The sequence below is a fragment of the Peromyscus californicus genome, unplaced genomic scaffold (assembly GCF_007827085.1).
Source record: "Peromyscus californicus insignis strain IS unplaced genomic scaffold, ASM782708v3 Scaffold_11__1_contigs__length_118956290, whole genome shotgun sequence".
Taxonomy (NCBI): domain Eukaryota; kingdom Metazoa; phylum Chordata; class Mammalia; order Rodentia; family Cricetidae; genus Peromyscus; species Peromyscus californicus.
Genome location: NW_026294402.1, coordinates 78,474,659 through 78,489,096, shown reverse-complemented (window position 1 = coordinate 78,489,096; position 14,438 = coordinate 78,474,659). Strand labels below are relative to the sequence as shown.

The following is a 14,438-nucleotide window of genomic DNA, read 5'->3' as shown; positions in this document are numbered from 1 at the left end:
AAGAACCACCAGTTAATATTGAGGAAGATAAAGTTACGTTGTACATGTGCGGATTTAAGTTTGTATTCTGTGTCTATGCGTACCAGTCTTAAGAAATGGGTTTGTTAGCTGGGCGGTGGTGACGCACGCCTTTAATCCCAGCACTCGGGAGGCAGAGCCAGGCGGATCTCTGTGAGTTTGAGGCCAGCCTGGGCTACCAAGTGAGTTCCAGGAAAGGCGCAAAGCTACACAGAGAAACCCTGTCTCGAAAAACCAAAAAAAAAAAAGGGGGGGGGTTTGTTTCTTCATCTCTAAATGAACTTCCAATTAATTATTAAAGGTAGGTACTGATAAAATAAGAGTATTTTTCTAAGATGAAACAATTAACAACTATTTTAACTTTACATATATGAAGAGATTTTAAAATAACCATGCTGATGGATTGTGTGTACTGCCTCCAACATGTTTTTCCAGTAGCTCTTGCGTTCCCATGGATTGACAGATTTTTTCTTTTTAAGCCAACTATTCAGGTCAATGTTTCCACATTCCATTACCATGTAGATGTACTGCTCTGTGATTTCACTGCAATTAAAAATGAACAGAACAAAACAATAATTGCCTACATTAAATCAATAAGGATTTACAGTTTGCCTAAGAATTACGGCAAAAACAAAGTTTTCTTTTTGAAATAAAAACGGCTCCGTACTAATCATAGAGTCGGATGATCTTATCACTGTGTTGCTGAAGTTTTTTCAAATACACAATCTCATTCCGGTAGCTGTCAATAGTTTCGTTATCTGCGTCTTCTAGGTTCACATATTTGATAGCATATATCTGCTTTTCATTCAATACCTGAAATACCTGCAAGGAAAGCAAAACGTTTAGGACACACTCTCCCTCTGTAAACCATCACAGTGCTTTTCAACTCGAGACTAACCATTTTAGACGGAGAATATTCTGAAAGGAACATCGACAAGAACAACTGAAAGCTTCTGTGGGCCTTTTTGGAATGTGGAAGTAAACAACAGTGGCGAAGAGAGAGTTAAGTGCCCATTTCCAGCCGCCGTGACCATGGACATTCAAATAACAACTGTACAAACGCCGAGTTTTCCACATCAACATCTAAGACAAGCAACTTAAACCTGCTGCTATAGTCACACGACTCTTGGGATGCCTCAGCCAGGGAAATCACACTGAGGCAAAGACATTCAGAAACGATAAAGATGACTAACGCTATGATAGACAATTCATTTTTTAGACAGTGTTTTTTTTTTTTTCCTTTCCTTTTTCATTGTGCCTAATATCAACAAGTTCATTTCTTTGATAGAGGATATTTTTAAAAATACAGTAATTGTAAGTCATCATTATATTCATTTGTGGAAAGCAGAGTAAGTCACATTTCAGTTAGGTTGCAGGAGCAGTGTGTTCTTAGGAGTCAATTTATAAAAACACCAGCAGGACAAACAACACTCTGAGAGAGGCAAGCATGTGAGTGTACCACTTCCAGCCCACACACCGCTGCAGCGGTGCCTCGAGACTTCAGTAATTCAATCCAAAGCACAGTGCCTATAATGAACACGTATTCACTTGCACCCTGTGACACGGAAAAGTGTGCCATTTCACTGTGACTACCCCACAGACACCGGGGATGAGTGAGCCTAAATGTATGTGAGGCTCAAGGGTGGAAACTGCACACAGAAGAGGCCCATCAGGTCCAGAGCAGAGCTCACTCTTCTGCACACACCGAGGGGCTGCGCTGTGCCATTTCCCGTGTCCTCTTCCCCTTTACTTCTCCTCCGTCCTCCTCCTGCTGGTCTACTTCCCAAAAGGCACCCTCTCTCTCCTATCACTCCTACTCAACTACTTTCTTACCTCCAACTCAAAATCTGATAAAGGGAACGTGAAAAGGAGAATATTTCTTGGAAGACTCGCTACATGTAGTAATATACACTATTTATTTTGGTTTTTGCTTATAGTTTTGATGTTGGGGATTAAACCCAGGGCCTTGCACATGCTAAGTACATATTCTACCAGAGCATACCCCCAGCCCACATATTTTATGTTTGTAGCCCAGGCAAATCTTCTTGCCTCAGTCTGCCAGATGCTGGGATTATAGATGAGTGCCGCAATGTCTGATGCTTTCCTTATTTGCAATACGTAAATAAGATAGCCTGAAACAAGATTCATTATTGTTAGCTGGCTTAGACAACCACAGTAAAACTTAAAGTAAGCCCAACAGCCCTGTTTCCTGTACCACCATAGCACAGACTAGCCTAATAGCCCAGGAGGAACATTCAACACACGAATGATGCCCCGATTCAGTTGCAGGCACCAGACCTAACATCACTGAGCAGTCAAACATTGCCATCTTGATAGTAAGGACAGGGTGGAGCACAAACAACAGATAAACTATTCACAGAATATGGTTGCACACACCTTTAATCTTAGCACTTAGGAGTTAGACACCAGCCTTCAAAAAAAAAAAGGAAAAAAGAAAACTAGAGGAAAGTGGAGAACACTGGTGACTGGAAGGTTGGAGTCGCAGTTTAGAGTGTGATCAAGTACTCCTTGGCCAAGAGGACACAAGCAAAGACATGAGGACAGAAATGGGCTGGCAATACACGCCTGTAATCCCAGCATTTGGGAGGCTGAGGCAGAAGAACTGCTATAAATTCAGGGCTGGAAGGGTTATAAGTAAAGCAAGACACCTTGGAAAAAAGGGAGAGGGAGGTAAGATATAGACCAGATCAGAAGAACAAAGACTGAGTGAGTGAGCTTATTATTTATTATAATAAACTAAGGAAAGATAACAGCTGCTTCAGATTAACAACAGTAATAAAAAGATTCCGAAGCTACTCAAGAGGTAGGTAGGACAGCAAGGCCTGCTGACCGGCTAAATGTGTATATGAGAATAAGAGCAGCCAATAGGTTTTCAGCCAAGTAATTTTAAGAATAGAGTTGTTATTTACCGCAACTGGGAAAACTACAGAGCAAGTGCTTACACATCTGTCTCAAACACCTGGTAACCAAGAAGAGATGCTGAGCAGTCAAGTTTGGAAGGTTCGTCTGGAAATGAGAGGACCGAACTGGAAATACAGGTTTGGAAACTGTAAGCATAAACACAGCAGCATGTATAATCACAACACTGGAAGACAACATCAAAGGAGGGCTTGATTCAGAGAGAGAAGAAAAGGGGCCAAAGCCTAGGTCCCAAGGCATCGGCCCTAAGGCTCAGAAATGTGAGGGAGACTGAAAAAGATCGGTCAGTGTGCGAGAGTAAACACAAGTGTGCTCGTCAATGAGAACAGCTACAGTGAAGTCTAAGAAACTTCCAAATCAAAGCACAGAGCCGGCTTTAACAAAAATATGGATGCCTGACTGATCTGAGGGTGGCTGTCTTGGTGAGTGACAAAGTACAAGTGACTACAGTGGGCGAGAGAGAGTCAGTTTGTAAAGACAGCAGCCCCCATGATTTCCTCCTTAGTCAGGTGAGTAAGAACAGAGCTCAGGGCTCCAAGCAGTCCCAGAAGAAAACCAAGTCACTGAGACTGAAATAATACAGAGCCCTACTTTTTAAATGAATTAATTAATGACCAGATAAAAGACTCAAACATGTGCATGGTCTAAGGAAATCAGTCCAAGATCCTGAAAAGACAATCTCCAAAGTGAACAAAACAATAAAGTGGAGGAGAAAGGGCAAAATACGAAAAAAAAAAAAAATTAACATGGAAACAGAAACATTGAAAAGGAACCAAACAAATAATGGGAACGAATGTTCAGTCAACTAAAAACCACATCAAAAAGTATCATTACCAAACAAGATTAGCAGAAGAACAACTTTTGGGGATGGAGGGCAAAGCTGATACACTCAATGCACTCAGACATACTTAAAAAAAAGGGGAGGCATTTAATGCACACAGGCAACACTCCCAGTCCAAGAAGACATTTAATGCACACAGGCATACTCCCAGTCCAAGAAGACATTTAATGCACACTGGCATACTCTTAGTCCAAGAAGACATTTAATGCACACAGGCAACACTCCCAGTCCAAGAAGACATTTAATGCACACTGGCATAATCCTAGTCCAAGAAGCCAAACCTGAGAATTCAGAGTAGAAAAAAAGATCTGTGATAAGTTCAAAAAGAATAGACAAATGAAATTATAGTAGGAAACATCCCAAAGCTGGAGACAGAAGTAGATATCCAACTAGAGGAGGCATACAATGTTCCAGGATATGTCTTAGTCAAGGCGTCAGAACACAAAGCAAAGAAACAATATAAAAAGCAGCATAGGCAAAATGCCAACTTACATGTGAGGCAGGGAGGGGTCACAGAGCAATCTGTGTCATCTGCAATCTTAAAAGCCAGAAAAGTTTAAAATGACATATATTCAAAGCCCTGAAGCAACTAAGAACCAAGAATGCCATACCCTGAAAAGTTACTCTTCAAAACTGGTAGAGAAATAAGGATATTTTAAGACAAACACAAATTAAAGCAAATCATAAAACCAAGCAAGCCAGCACTGCAGAAAAAATTTTTATAAGAATATATTATATAGGAAAGAAGAAAAAGAGAGCTTCTGTGGTGGTTTGAAAAAATCAATGTCTCTGGTAGCATTTGAACAGACAATCCCCATTTTGTGGTGATGCTCAGGAAGGTTCAGGTGGCATGGCTGGAGTAGATATGCCACTGAGACAGGCTTTGGGAGCTTAGGGCTTCACCCCACTGCCAGTCTGCCCTCTCTGCTCTGTGCCTGAGGCTCAGGACATGAGCTCTCTACTTCCTATTCCTGCCTCCATGTTTGCTGTTTGTCACAGTTACAACGTCATGGACTCATCTCCCTCCGGAACAGTCAGCCAAATTAAACCTTGTCCAAGTTATCTTGGTTATGGGGGGTTTTCACAACAACAGGAAAGGAACTAATACAGCTTTCTCCAAAAGAACACATGAAAATACGCACTCCGTGGAAGCAACACTGATAAAGAAGGGCCAGAAGAGAATCAACAGTGTCTAACACAGCAAACCAGCAAACGCCTAAAATTCTGTCAACCAGAACATCACCTAACAAACTCTTAAGAAATACCAAGTCCCTTTCAATAATAACCTTTCAGGAAAATAGCCTCAACTTGCCAATAAAAAAGCAGACAGACTGATTAGAAAACAAGAATCAATTATTTTTTGTCTCTAAGAAACACATGTAGTGAATAAAGACAAGCAAAAAACTCAAAACCCCTCAGTGTTTAAGGACAGAAATCAAAGTACCAAGCAAACATAAGTATAAACAAGCAGACATAGCTATTCTTATATCTGATAAAGTAGACTTCAAACCAAAACTAATCAGAAGAAATAAAGAGGTTGTTACATGTTAATAAAAGAAACAATTCATCAAGAAATACAACATTTGTAAACATTTATGGGATGAATATTGGTGCTAATTTCATAAAACAAACACTAAAAGACATAAAAGGCCACAAGGGTCCTGACACTAATAGTGGAAGTCTTTAACACCCCAATTTCAATCCCAGCACTCAGGAGGAAGAGGCAGACAGATCTCTGTGAGTTCCAGGCCAGCCTGGTCTACAGAGCAAGTTCCAGGACTAGGGCTACACAGAGAAACCTTGTCTCGAGAGAGAGAGAGACAGAGAGAGAGAGAGAGAGAGAGAGAGAGAGAGAGAGAGAGAGAGACAGGAAAGGAAAGGAAAGGAAGGAAGGAAGGAAGGAAGGAAGGAAGGAAGGAAGGAAGAGCTCAAACAACCTAATGATGCATCTCAAAGCTATAGGATAACAACAAGAAGCCAATCCTAAACCCAGTAGATAGCAAAAAACAATAAAAATTACAGGAAAAAAAATCAATGAAATAGAGATTAAAAGAATAAAGTCAACTAGACAGAACTGGTTATTTGAAAACATTAACAAGATTGACAAACTGGCCAAACTGACAAAAAGGGAAGAGAAGGCCTAAATTAACAAAATTAGAGACAAAAGGTTGTTATCATAAGACTTCAACGAAACCCAGAGTATCATTAGAAAACACTTTGAAAATGTACATTTCAAAAAGCTAGAAAACAAGAAATGGACAAATATCTAAATGCATATGTTCTACCAAAACTAAAGTTAGAAAATATGAATAACTTAGCATTACAAGCAATGAGACTGAAGTTGTAATCTGAAGTTTCCTCACAAAGAAAAGCCCAGGACCAGATGTGTTTACTGAATTCTATCAAATTTTTAAAGGAAGACTAATACCAACATTTCTCCAACTGTTCCACAAAATAGAAAGGGTAGGAACAGCACCAAATTCATTCTACAAAGCCAGTGCTATCCTGATACCAAATCCAGATAAAGACAAAGGAAAAAAGGAAAAAGAAAATCAAACCAATTTCCATGATGAACATAGATGTAAACGTTCTCAACAAAACACAAACAAAACTCAAAACACATGGAAAAGATCAAACGGCACAACTAAGTGGGATTCATCCTGGAGACTGGCTCCACATATACACATCAATAAATGTGATAAAGATAGAAATCACATGATTATCTCAATGGATGCAGACAGAAAAGAAACTAGGAATAGATGGAACATCTCTCAAAACAATAAAGGTTGTATGCAAAAACTACAGCCAACAATATATGAAATGGAGACAGAAAGTGAATTTCTTTAAAATGATGAGCGTGACAAGGACCACTCTTGCCTCTTATTCAATATAATAGTAAAGTCTCAGCTAGAGAATTGAGACAAGAGAAAGAAGACACATGGGATCAAAATAGGAAGGAGTTAAGCTACTCCTACTTGGAGATGGCACAATTCCACACTTAGAAGATGTGACAGAATCTACCAGAAAGTTCTTAACCCTAGTAAACACTTTTAGTAAAATTTCAGGATTCAAAACGAACATACAAAAATGAGTACCCTTCATATACATCTACAATGAAATTACAAAGATATTAATCAGTGTGTCCCAGTAATAACAACTCCAGCAAGAGTACCTAGGAAAGGAAACCAAAGAAAACAGCAGACAATGGAAAGCTCTTCCATGCTACTTGAAATGGCAGTTAACATCATGAAAATAGCTACATCACCAAAATTAATCTACAGACTTAATGTGATATCCATCAAAATCCCAATGCTATTCTTCACAGAACTAGGAAAAAACAATGTGGGAATTCATATGAAATAACAAAAAGACTATGAATCGCCACAGCAATCCTAAGGAGAAAGAATACATCTAGAGATATCGAAAGGGACATAGCAATAAAGATAGCTGGGTACTGACATAAAACAGATGGACCAATGGAACAGAAGACCTGGAAACAAACCAACAAAACTACTGTCATCTAGTATTTGGCAAAGGTCTCAAACACATGCAGTGGAACGACAGCCCATTTAACAAACGGCATTGAAAAGCTGGACTTTCACTTGCAAAAAATGAAGTTAGATCAGAATCTTTCATTCTCCAAGTGGAACAAAGACCTTAATTTAAACCTTAAAACAGTGAATCTGCTAGAGGAAAATGGAATATACTTTGAGATTCGGGTGTAGGCCAGAACTTTGAGTCAAAGCACAAGAAGTAGCCCCAAGAATCAACAAATGGGACTACATGAAATTAAAGTTCTTGTAGGGCAAAAGAAATAGACAACCTATAGAACGAGAGGAAAATCTTAGCTACCTATACTTCAGAAAGGGGACTAATATCCTGAATTACAGCGAACTGCAAAATAAAACCAAGCAAAATTGCTAATCAACAAACAGGCTGATTGAAATAGTTCTTAAAAGAAGAAACAGGATTGCTGAGACGAATCAGCAATTAGGAACACTACTCTCCCAGAGGACCCACGTTCAATTCCCAGCACCCACAAGGTGGTTAACAACTGCCTGTAATTATAGTTCCAGAGGATCCAATACTCTTTTCTGGCCTCCACAAGCACCCTAGACTCAGCAGGCAGAGGCAGAAGGATCTCCGTGATGCACAGACATACAGGCAGGCAAAAACTCAAATATGTAAAAGAAAAAATAAATTAAAAAGAAACACAAATGGCCAAAGAATATTTTTAGGTGTGATCAAAGCCCTAAGAAATATATATTAAAACTACTTTGAGATACTGCCTCATCCCAGTCAGAATAGATATTATCAAGAAATCTGACAACAAATGTTGGTGAGGATATGGGGAAAGAGGAACCCTTATTCACTGCTGGTACAGCTATTATGAAAGTCAGTATGGAGGTTTCTTAATATGACCCAGCTACATCATTTGTAGGCATATACTGAAAGGACTCCATAGCCTACAACACAGACACTTGTATATCCATGCTAATTGCCATTCTAGTCACAATAGCAAGAAAGGAAACCAGCCTAAGTGTTCATCCACAATTGAATGGATAATGAAAAAAATATATATATATACATAAAAAGGTTTCATTTAGCTATAAAGAAAAATGAAATCTGTAGGAAAATGGATGGAAATGGAAGGTCATAATGGTATCTAATATCTTGCACACTAATTTAAAAAATAAAAACACATTTAAAAATAAATCACTCAGATAAACTCAGGAAATAATCTAATTGCAGACATTTATGTGACTAGAACATTTTTAAGATGGGAAACGTCACGTAAAATAAAGTCACTACTGAAACTTCTTACTGAGTGACTCTAAGCACACCAGCAGACCAGATCATGTCCTCAGAGTTTTCCAGTCTCCTTGTGATACTACATAGTGGTTTCTGGCCACTGCAAGCCAATGTCAATGTGACCTAGAAGGAATCTGAAAGCACAGGACACTGGAGAAAAGGAAGGAGGAGGGGAGGACATGAGGCAGCTCTTCGGGCTCCAGGGAAACAAGGGCTTCTAGAAGATCAAACGCTCCCACACTTGAAAAGACAGAATAGTTCTATTCATTTGTTACTTACCTTACTCGAACCTCCACTGCCTATCTGTTTCAATACGGAATAAATTCTTCCGTTAACAGAAATGCATTCATTTATTGACGAGGATCCTGAAAGCTAAACAATTAAAATATATAAATATAAGTTCAAAGAATATATCTAAGAAATTAGTTTGCAATAGGTATAGTGAAACGCTCCCAATTTTGGCCTGCCTGGGCTACAAAAGACTGCCTCAAAAAGAATCTAAAACAACAACAAAACCCATAAAAGATAAGTAAGAGAAAAATATGTTAAATTATTCCAAGAGACAAACTTCTAGAGGGCTCCCTCTTTAACTGATTTTTTCTTAATCTGAGTAGAAAATTGAAGAATGCCACTTAATATTCAATGGGCAAACTCAGGAGTTACCCATTTCATCTTCCCTCTTGTGTCTTGCCCTTGCACCTCCTTACGTCCACATGCACGTAGTCACCCGCCCTCCCCTTTAACATCATATAAACACAACGGGCTAAGGTGCAGCGAGCTCCAGTCAGTTAGCCAAGGACATTTCATCAACAACTGTCCCTCTCTTCTGTCCTGCGAGAAGTTCAAGAAGTTATGTAATTTCTCCAAACCTCAGCATCCTCCCAGGCAATCTATCAACTGACACCTATCAGTGTGCCCTTTCCTTTCTTCTCTTAGAACTGGATGGTCTCACTGTGTGCTTATAAAGACTTTAAAAGCACTTTAGGTATGCTAAGAGGCCATAGTTTGAGACAGTAAAGCTGAAATGAAGAGTTTTTAATTGGTCAAGTAATCAAATTGAATCAATCAAAGTCTGAATAAACTTCAGTTTAACTGAGTCATGTTTTAAATCCAAAATGACGGAATCTTCCATGCAGTCTTCTATAGAAACAGACGGATGGATTCTAATTTCTTTATTCTTGGGACTTGAGAGACTTAAGTCAGAGCTGTCTCCCACTGTTCTCTTCCTTCCTCCTTAAACAGCTTTTCTTAGGCAATGATCCCTTTGACATCCTTCCCCTGCTGTGAACACGTTCAGAACACAGTGACACCAGGAAACTCTACTTCAATACCGGTAGCTCCTCCCTCCTCTCTCCACGAGACTTCCCATCCCTACCCACCTCTCCTCACTGGGGCCAGGGCTTTCAAACTACTCATTAGATCATCTTCCAAAAGCCCAGCTCACTGTTCTCCTTTCCCAAGCTATCAGCCACACCTGACTCCTTTGACATCCCTCCTGACAGCAGTCTTCATGCCCCCTTCCCAGTTACTTTGGACTTGCCTTTCAGATTTGAGCCAGAACAGGACATGTTACCACTAACAGGTCAATAACAGGATCTTGAATCAACATAAATCTCTCCCTCTGGAGAAAGGGTCTTTATATATAATCCTGGGTGTCCTGGAACCTGCTATGAAGATCAGGCTGGTCTCGAACTCACAGGGATCCTCCTGTCTTTATCTCCTGAGGGCTAGGATTAAAGGCATGTGCCACCATGCCAGACTTTCCATTCAATTTGTAACTTATATAATTTCAAGCCTGTAGACACTACCAAGTATTTCCATGGCTAGTATTATACAATCTATCATCATGTAATCTTTTGTTCATTTTTTTTTTTAATAGTGGCTTTGGCTGGAGAGCTTCTCTCCGGGTCCCACCAAGCCCCTGCAGTCCCACAACCCACGTATAAAATAATCACTCAGACACTTATATTACTTATAAACTGTATGGCCATGGCGGGCTTCTTGTTATCTACTTCTTCTATCTTAAATTAACCCATTTTTATTAATCTATAAGTTGCCACGTGGCTCGTGGCTTACCGGGACCTTACATCTTGCTTATCATGACGGCAGCTGGCAAGTCTCTCCCTCTGCCTTCCTGTTCCCTCAATTCTCCTCTCTGTTAGTCCCACCTATACTTTCTGTCTGGCTACTGGCCAATCAGTGTTTTATTTATACAGAGCGATATCCACAACAAGTGGCAAAATATACATAACCCAAATGCTGCCTTTGTACAATTCAGTGGTATTAGATACACTGGTCACTGTGGAAACATCACCACTGTTCATCTCCAGAATTTTTTGTTATCAAATACTGAAACTCTATACCTGTTGCCCATTAACAACTCCCCAATTCCTCCCTCCTAGGTATGTAACCACTCTTCTACCTTCTGTCATATTTTTAATCTATTAGTTTTAACAGATGATCACTCTTCTGGCTGTTCACTTAAATAACAGTAGAAGTTAACATTTATTAACTTTTAAGTATCGGGCCATGCTCTGCATTAAGAGTTACACATATAATCAATGTAACCTTCACAACCGTTCTAGCAGCAGGTAGTGTTATTTCTCCATTTTATACGTGATGAAATGGGTACAAAGAGTTCATGGAACTTGCCAAAGATCACACAGCTGGTCAGTCCCACAGCCAAGAATCACCTCCAGAAAGTCTCTCTAAAAGACCCATGTTCACACTGCGCTCAGAGGTCTATACCATATTTTCAGTAACCTGATACCTTGCTTTTTTGTCAAATGGTAATTCATATGTCAGCAAAATCTTTGTTAGTTTACAACAATTATAATACATTCTAATTACCTCAAATTGCAATTCTGATTATTCAGAAGATTCACTTTTCCAAATGAATTGCATATTAACAAAGAAAATGAAGCTGCTCACAAATAGAAAGTAAGCCCCATTATAAGACAAGTTTTACTAAACTATTCAAACTGGATCCTTGGGCCTACTCACCAAGAATAGGTGGAAGACACTCTAATCAAGATGTCAAAAAGTTTCTTAAGAGTGGACAGGTTCTGAAGACCTTTCTTGACAACTTGATACTGTACAAGCAAAATCTATGAAACTGATTGCACTTTAACATATGCCACCATAAAGCATGCTCATCGAACCTGTAAGGTTTGAAGAGGAGTACTGAGTACTTGCTGCTGCTGCTGCGGCTGCTGCTCCTGCTGCTGCTGCTGGAGGGAGGCAAGCTGGCTGTAAGGCGTCGATAATGGGCAAGCAGGTGGAAAGGCATTCTTTACAACTGGAGTCTTAAAACTGGAAAAGATTTTTATTCTCTTTAATATAAAAATATTAACAAATTAAAGGGTGATTTTAAGTCTTCAGACACTCTAAAGAGTCACATAAAACTAAAACTGCCCCATTAGCTAGTTTTCCCGAGAGCCGACACGTATGTTTTCTGCTTATGTCACATCACCTAGTTGTCACAATAGCTGGTATTTACGTTTCTACTTCTATCGCCACCAGATATTTAATGTGGGAAAAACTGTTCTGAAATCAATTTTTATCCCCTGAAAGGAAATCCTTGCTAATGATATAAGCAAAAAGTAATTAAAAATATGGAGTAAGGAGAATTTTATAACAGTTTAGCCAAGGCAAAGATCTGACCACAGATTTTAGAACTGTTTTTAAACAATAATGTTCTATGACAGTCTGCTAGAAACAGCTGAGAACCAATTGTGTAACCAAAGGGGTGGGGTCTTCTAGCTTGTGTGTCTGTTCAGTACACAATCACACTTTGCTCCTTTATCAGTTAAGTAGTTGGCACAAAAGAACTCTAAAAAAAAATCAACAATAAATAATTTGGGGCTGGAAAGCTGGCTCAGAGGGTAAGAACACCTGCTGTGCAAGCATAAGGACCTGAGTCAGAACCCCCAATACCCATGTAAACAGTTGGGCATGGCTATGTGCAGGACCATAACCCTAAAGTGTGGGGGTCAGAGGCACTAGTACTACTAAGGCTTGCTAGCTGCCAGGCTAGCCCCGAGTTCCATGAGAGATCCTATCTAAAGGGAATATGGTGGAGAGAGACACCCCACTCTGGCCTGCAGGCACATGCATGTGCAAGGGCACATACACATACACGTGCATACAGCACACACACATAATTATCTTAAGAAATGCATTATTATTCTCACACAAAGTAATCATTCTTTGAAATATCCTACATGAAATCAAATGAATAAAATTGTATTATATAGATAAGAAACTGGTTATAAAAAAAAAAAAACAGTGGGGCGGGGCGGGGCGGGGCGGGGCGGGGCGCGCATGCCTTTAATCCCTGCACTTGGGAGGCAGAGGCAGGCGGATCTCTGTGAGTTCGAGGCCAGCCTGGGCTACAGAGTGAGATCCAGGAAAGGCACAAAGCTAACCAAACAAACAAACAAACAAACAAAAAACAAGAAAGAAACCAAAACACACACACACACAAAAGTTCTAATTAGGATAAAAAAAAAAAAAAAGACATTCTGAAGATAAAAAGCCAAAGGCATTATGGAATTAATTATGTTAGCCCTTAAAAACATTAAATATGCCGGGCGGTGGTGGCGCACGCCTTTAATCCCAGCACTCGGGAGGCAGAGCCAGGCGGATCTCTGTGAGTTCGAGGCCAGCCTGGACTACCAAGTGAGTTCCAGGAAAGGCGCAAAGCTACACAGAGAAACCCTGTCTCGAAAAACCAAAAAAAAAAAAAAAAAAAAAAAATTAAATATATAGCCAACAGTTGAAGGTTATTTCTTTTCTTTGAAATGCCACTCATTTTCATTTGCAAAAACCTTTATTTCCCCTTTTCATCAGCCCTGACCATCCAATTTCCTCACACATCCCTCACTCCTGTCCCAAGTCTTGTATCTCTGAATACTTCCAAACCATATGAATTAGTACACCTGACCTCTTTCAGAGGACATCCCATTCCAATTACTGCTTCCTACACAGAAATATCTATCCCTTTACCCATTCTAAGAATGCTAAACTTCCTTTAAAACGTTTCTCAATCAGAGAGGCATACATGTTGACAAAAGAGATAGACTGCGTTCTCAGATTTCCAAGCGCTAAGAATACAATATAGCAAAGGCCACTTCAACAACAGTCCTTAAAAAGAGAATTACTATATCTCAAGGTAATACTTGTGTAATCATAACCACTTTCTCCTTTGCATTTTTTTTTTTTTTTTTTTTTTTTTGAGTTTTTCGAGGTAGAGTTTCTCTGTGTAGTTTTGGTGCCTGTCCTGGATCTCACTCTGTAGACCAGGCTGGCCTCGAACTCACAAAGATCCGCCTGCCTCTGCCTCCCAGTCGTGTGCCACCACCGCCCGGCTCTCCTTTACATTTTACAGGTGATAAAAACTGATGAGAGCAGATTCAAGCAAGTTCAGTTTGGTCTCAAAACTTGTCTTACTTCTATTTACCACCTTGCATTCTGAGCTCGACGCAAAAGGTAATTACCAGCTCATGTAATCATCCAAGGAACTGCTACTAGGCGTCTCACAAACAGACTTTGGATCAATCCGTTTAGAAACTGACATCGGAGGTGACTGCTTTGAAACTGATAAAGCAAGTTGCTCAACAGTGGCACACTTCTGCTAAAAGAAAATTTAAAATTCCATGACTGAAGAGTTTTTAAATTAGACAATGATAAAACAGTTTAACAAATATAACCTTTACAATACTAAAAACGAAAAGCAAAACGTTCTAAAACAGGTGGGCATATATGTGTGTTCATGCATGCAGATGGTCACGCACATGCATGCAGGTGTTCACACATACACAGGTAG

The 14,438-nt window shown here is 39.7% G+C and overlaps 1 protein-coding gene across 2 annotated transcripts in view; it reads right to left on the bottom strand.

The window, feature by feature from the left end:
• The window catches only part of Ttk (TTK protein kinase), a 44,006-nt gene that overhangs the window by 9,466 nt on the left and 20,102 nt on the right, over positions 1 to 14,438 (bottom strand). The window contains exons 12-16 of one of the 2 annotated variants that reach the window (XM_052715510.1): positions 14,110 to 14,246; positions 11,773 to 11,923; positions 8,891 to 8,983; positions 686 to 840; positions 410 to 561 (exon numbers count right to left, since the gene is read on the bottom strand). In XM_052715510.1, coding sequence (XP_052571470.1) covers positions 410 to 561; positions 686 to 840; positions 8,891 to 8,983; positions 11,773 to 11,923; positions 14,110 to 14,246 — 688 coding nt within the window. The remainder of the gene's footprint in view (positions 1 to 409; positions 562 to 685; positions 841 to 8,890; positions 8,984 to 11,772; positions 11,924 to 14,109; positions 14,247 to 14,438) is intronic. The other variant, XM_052715520.1, reaches the window with a different exon arrangement.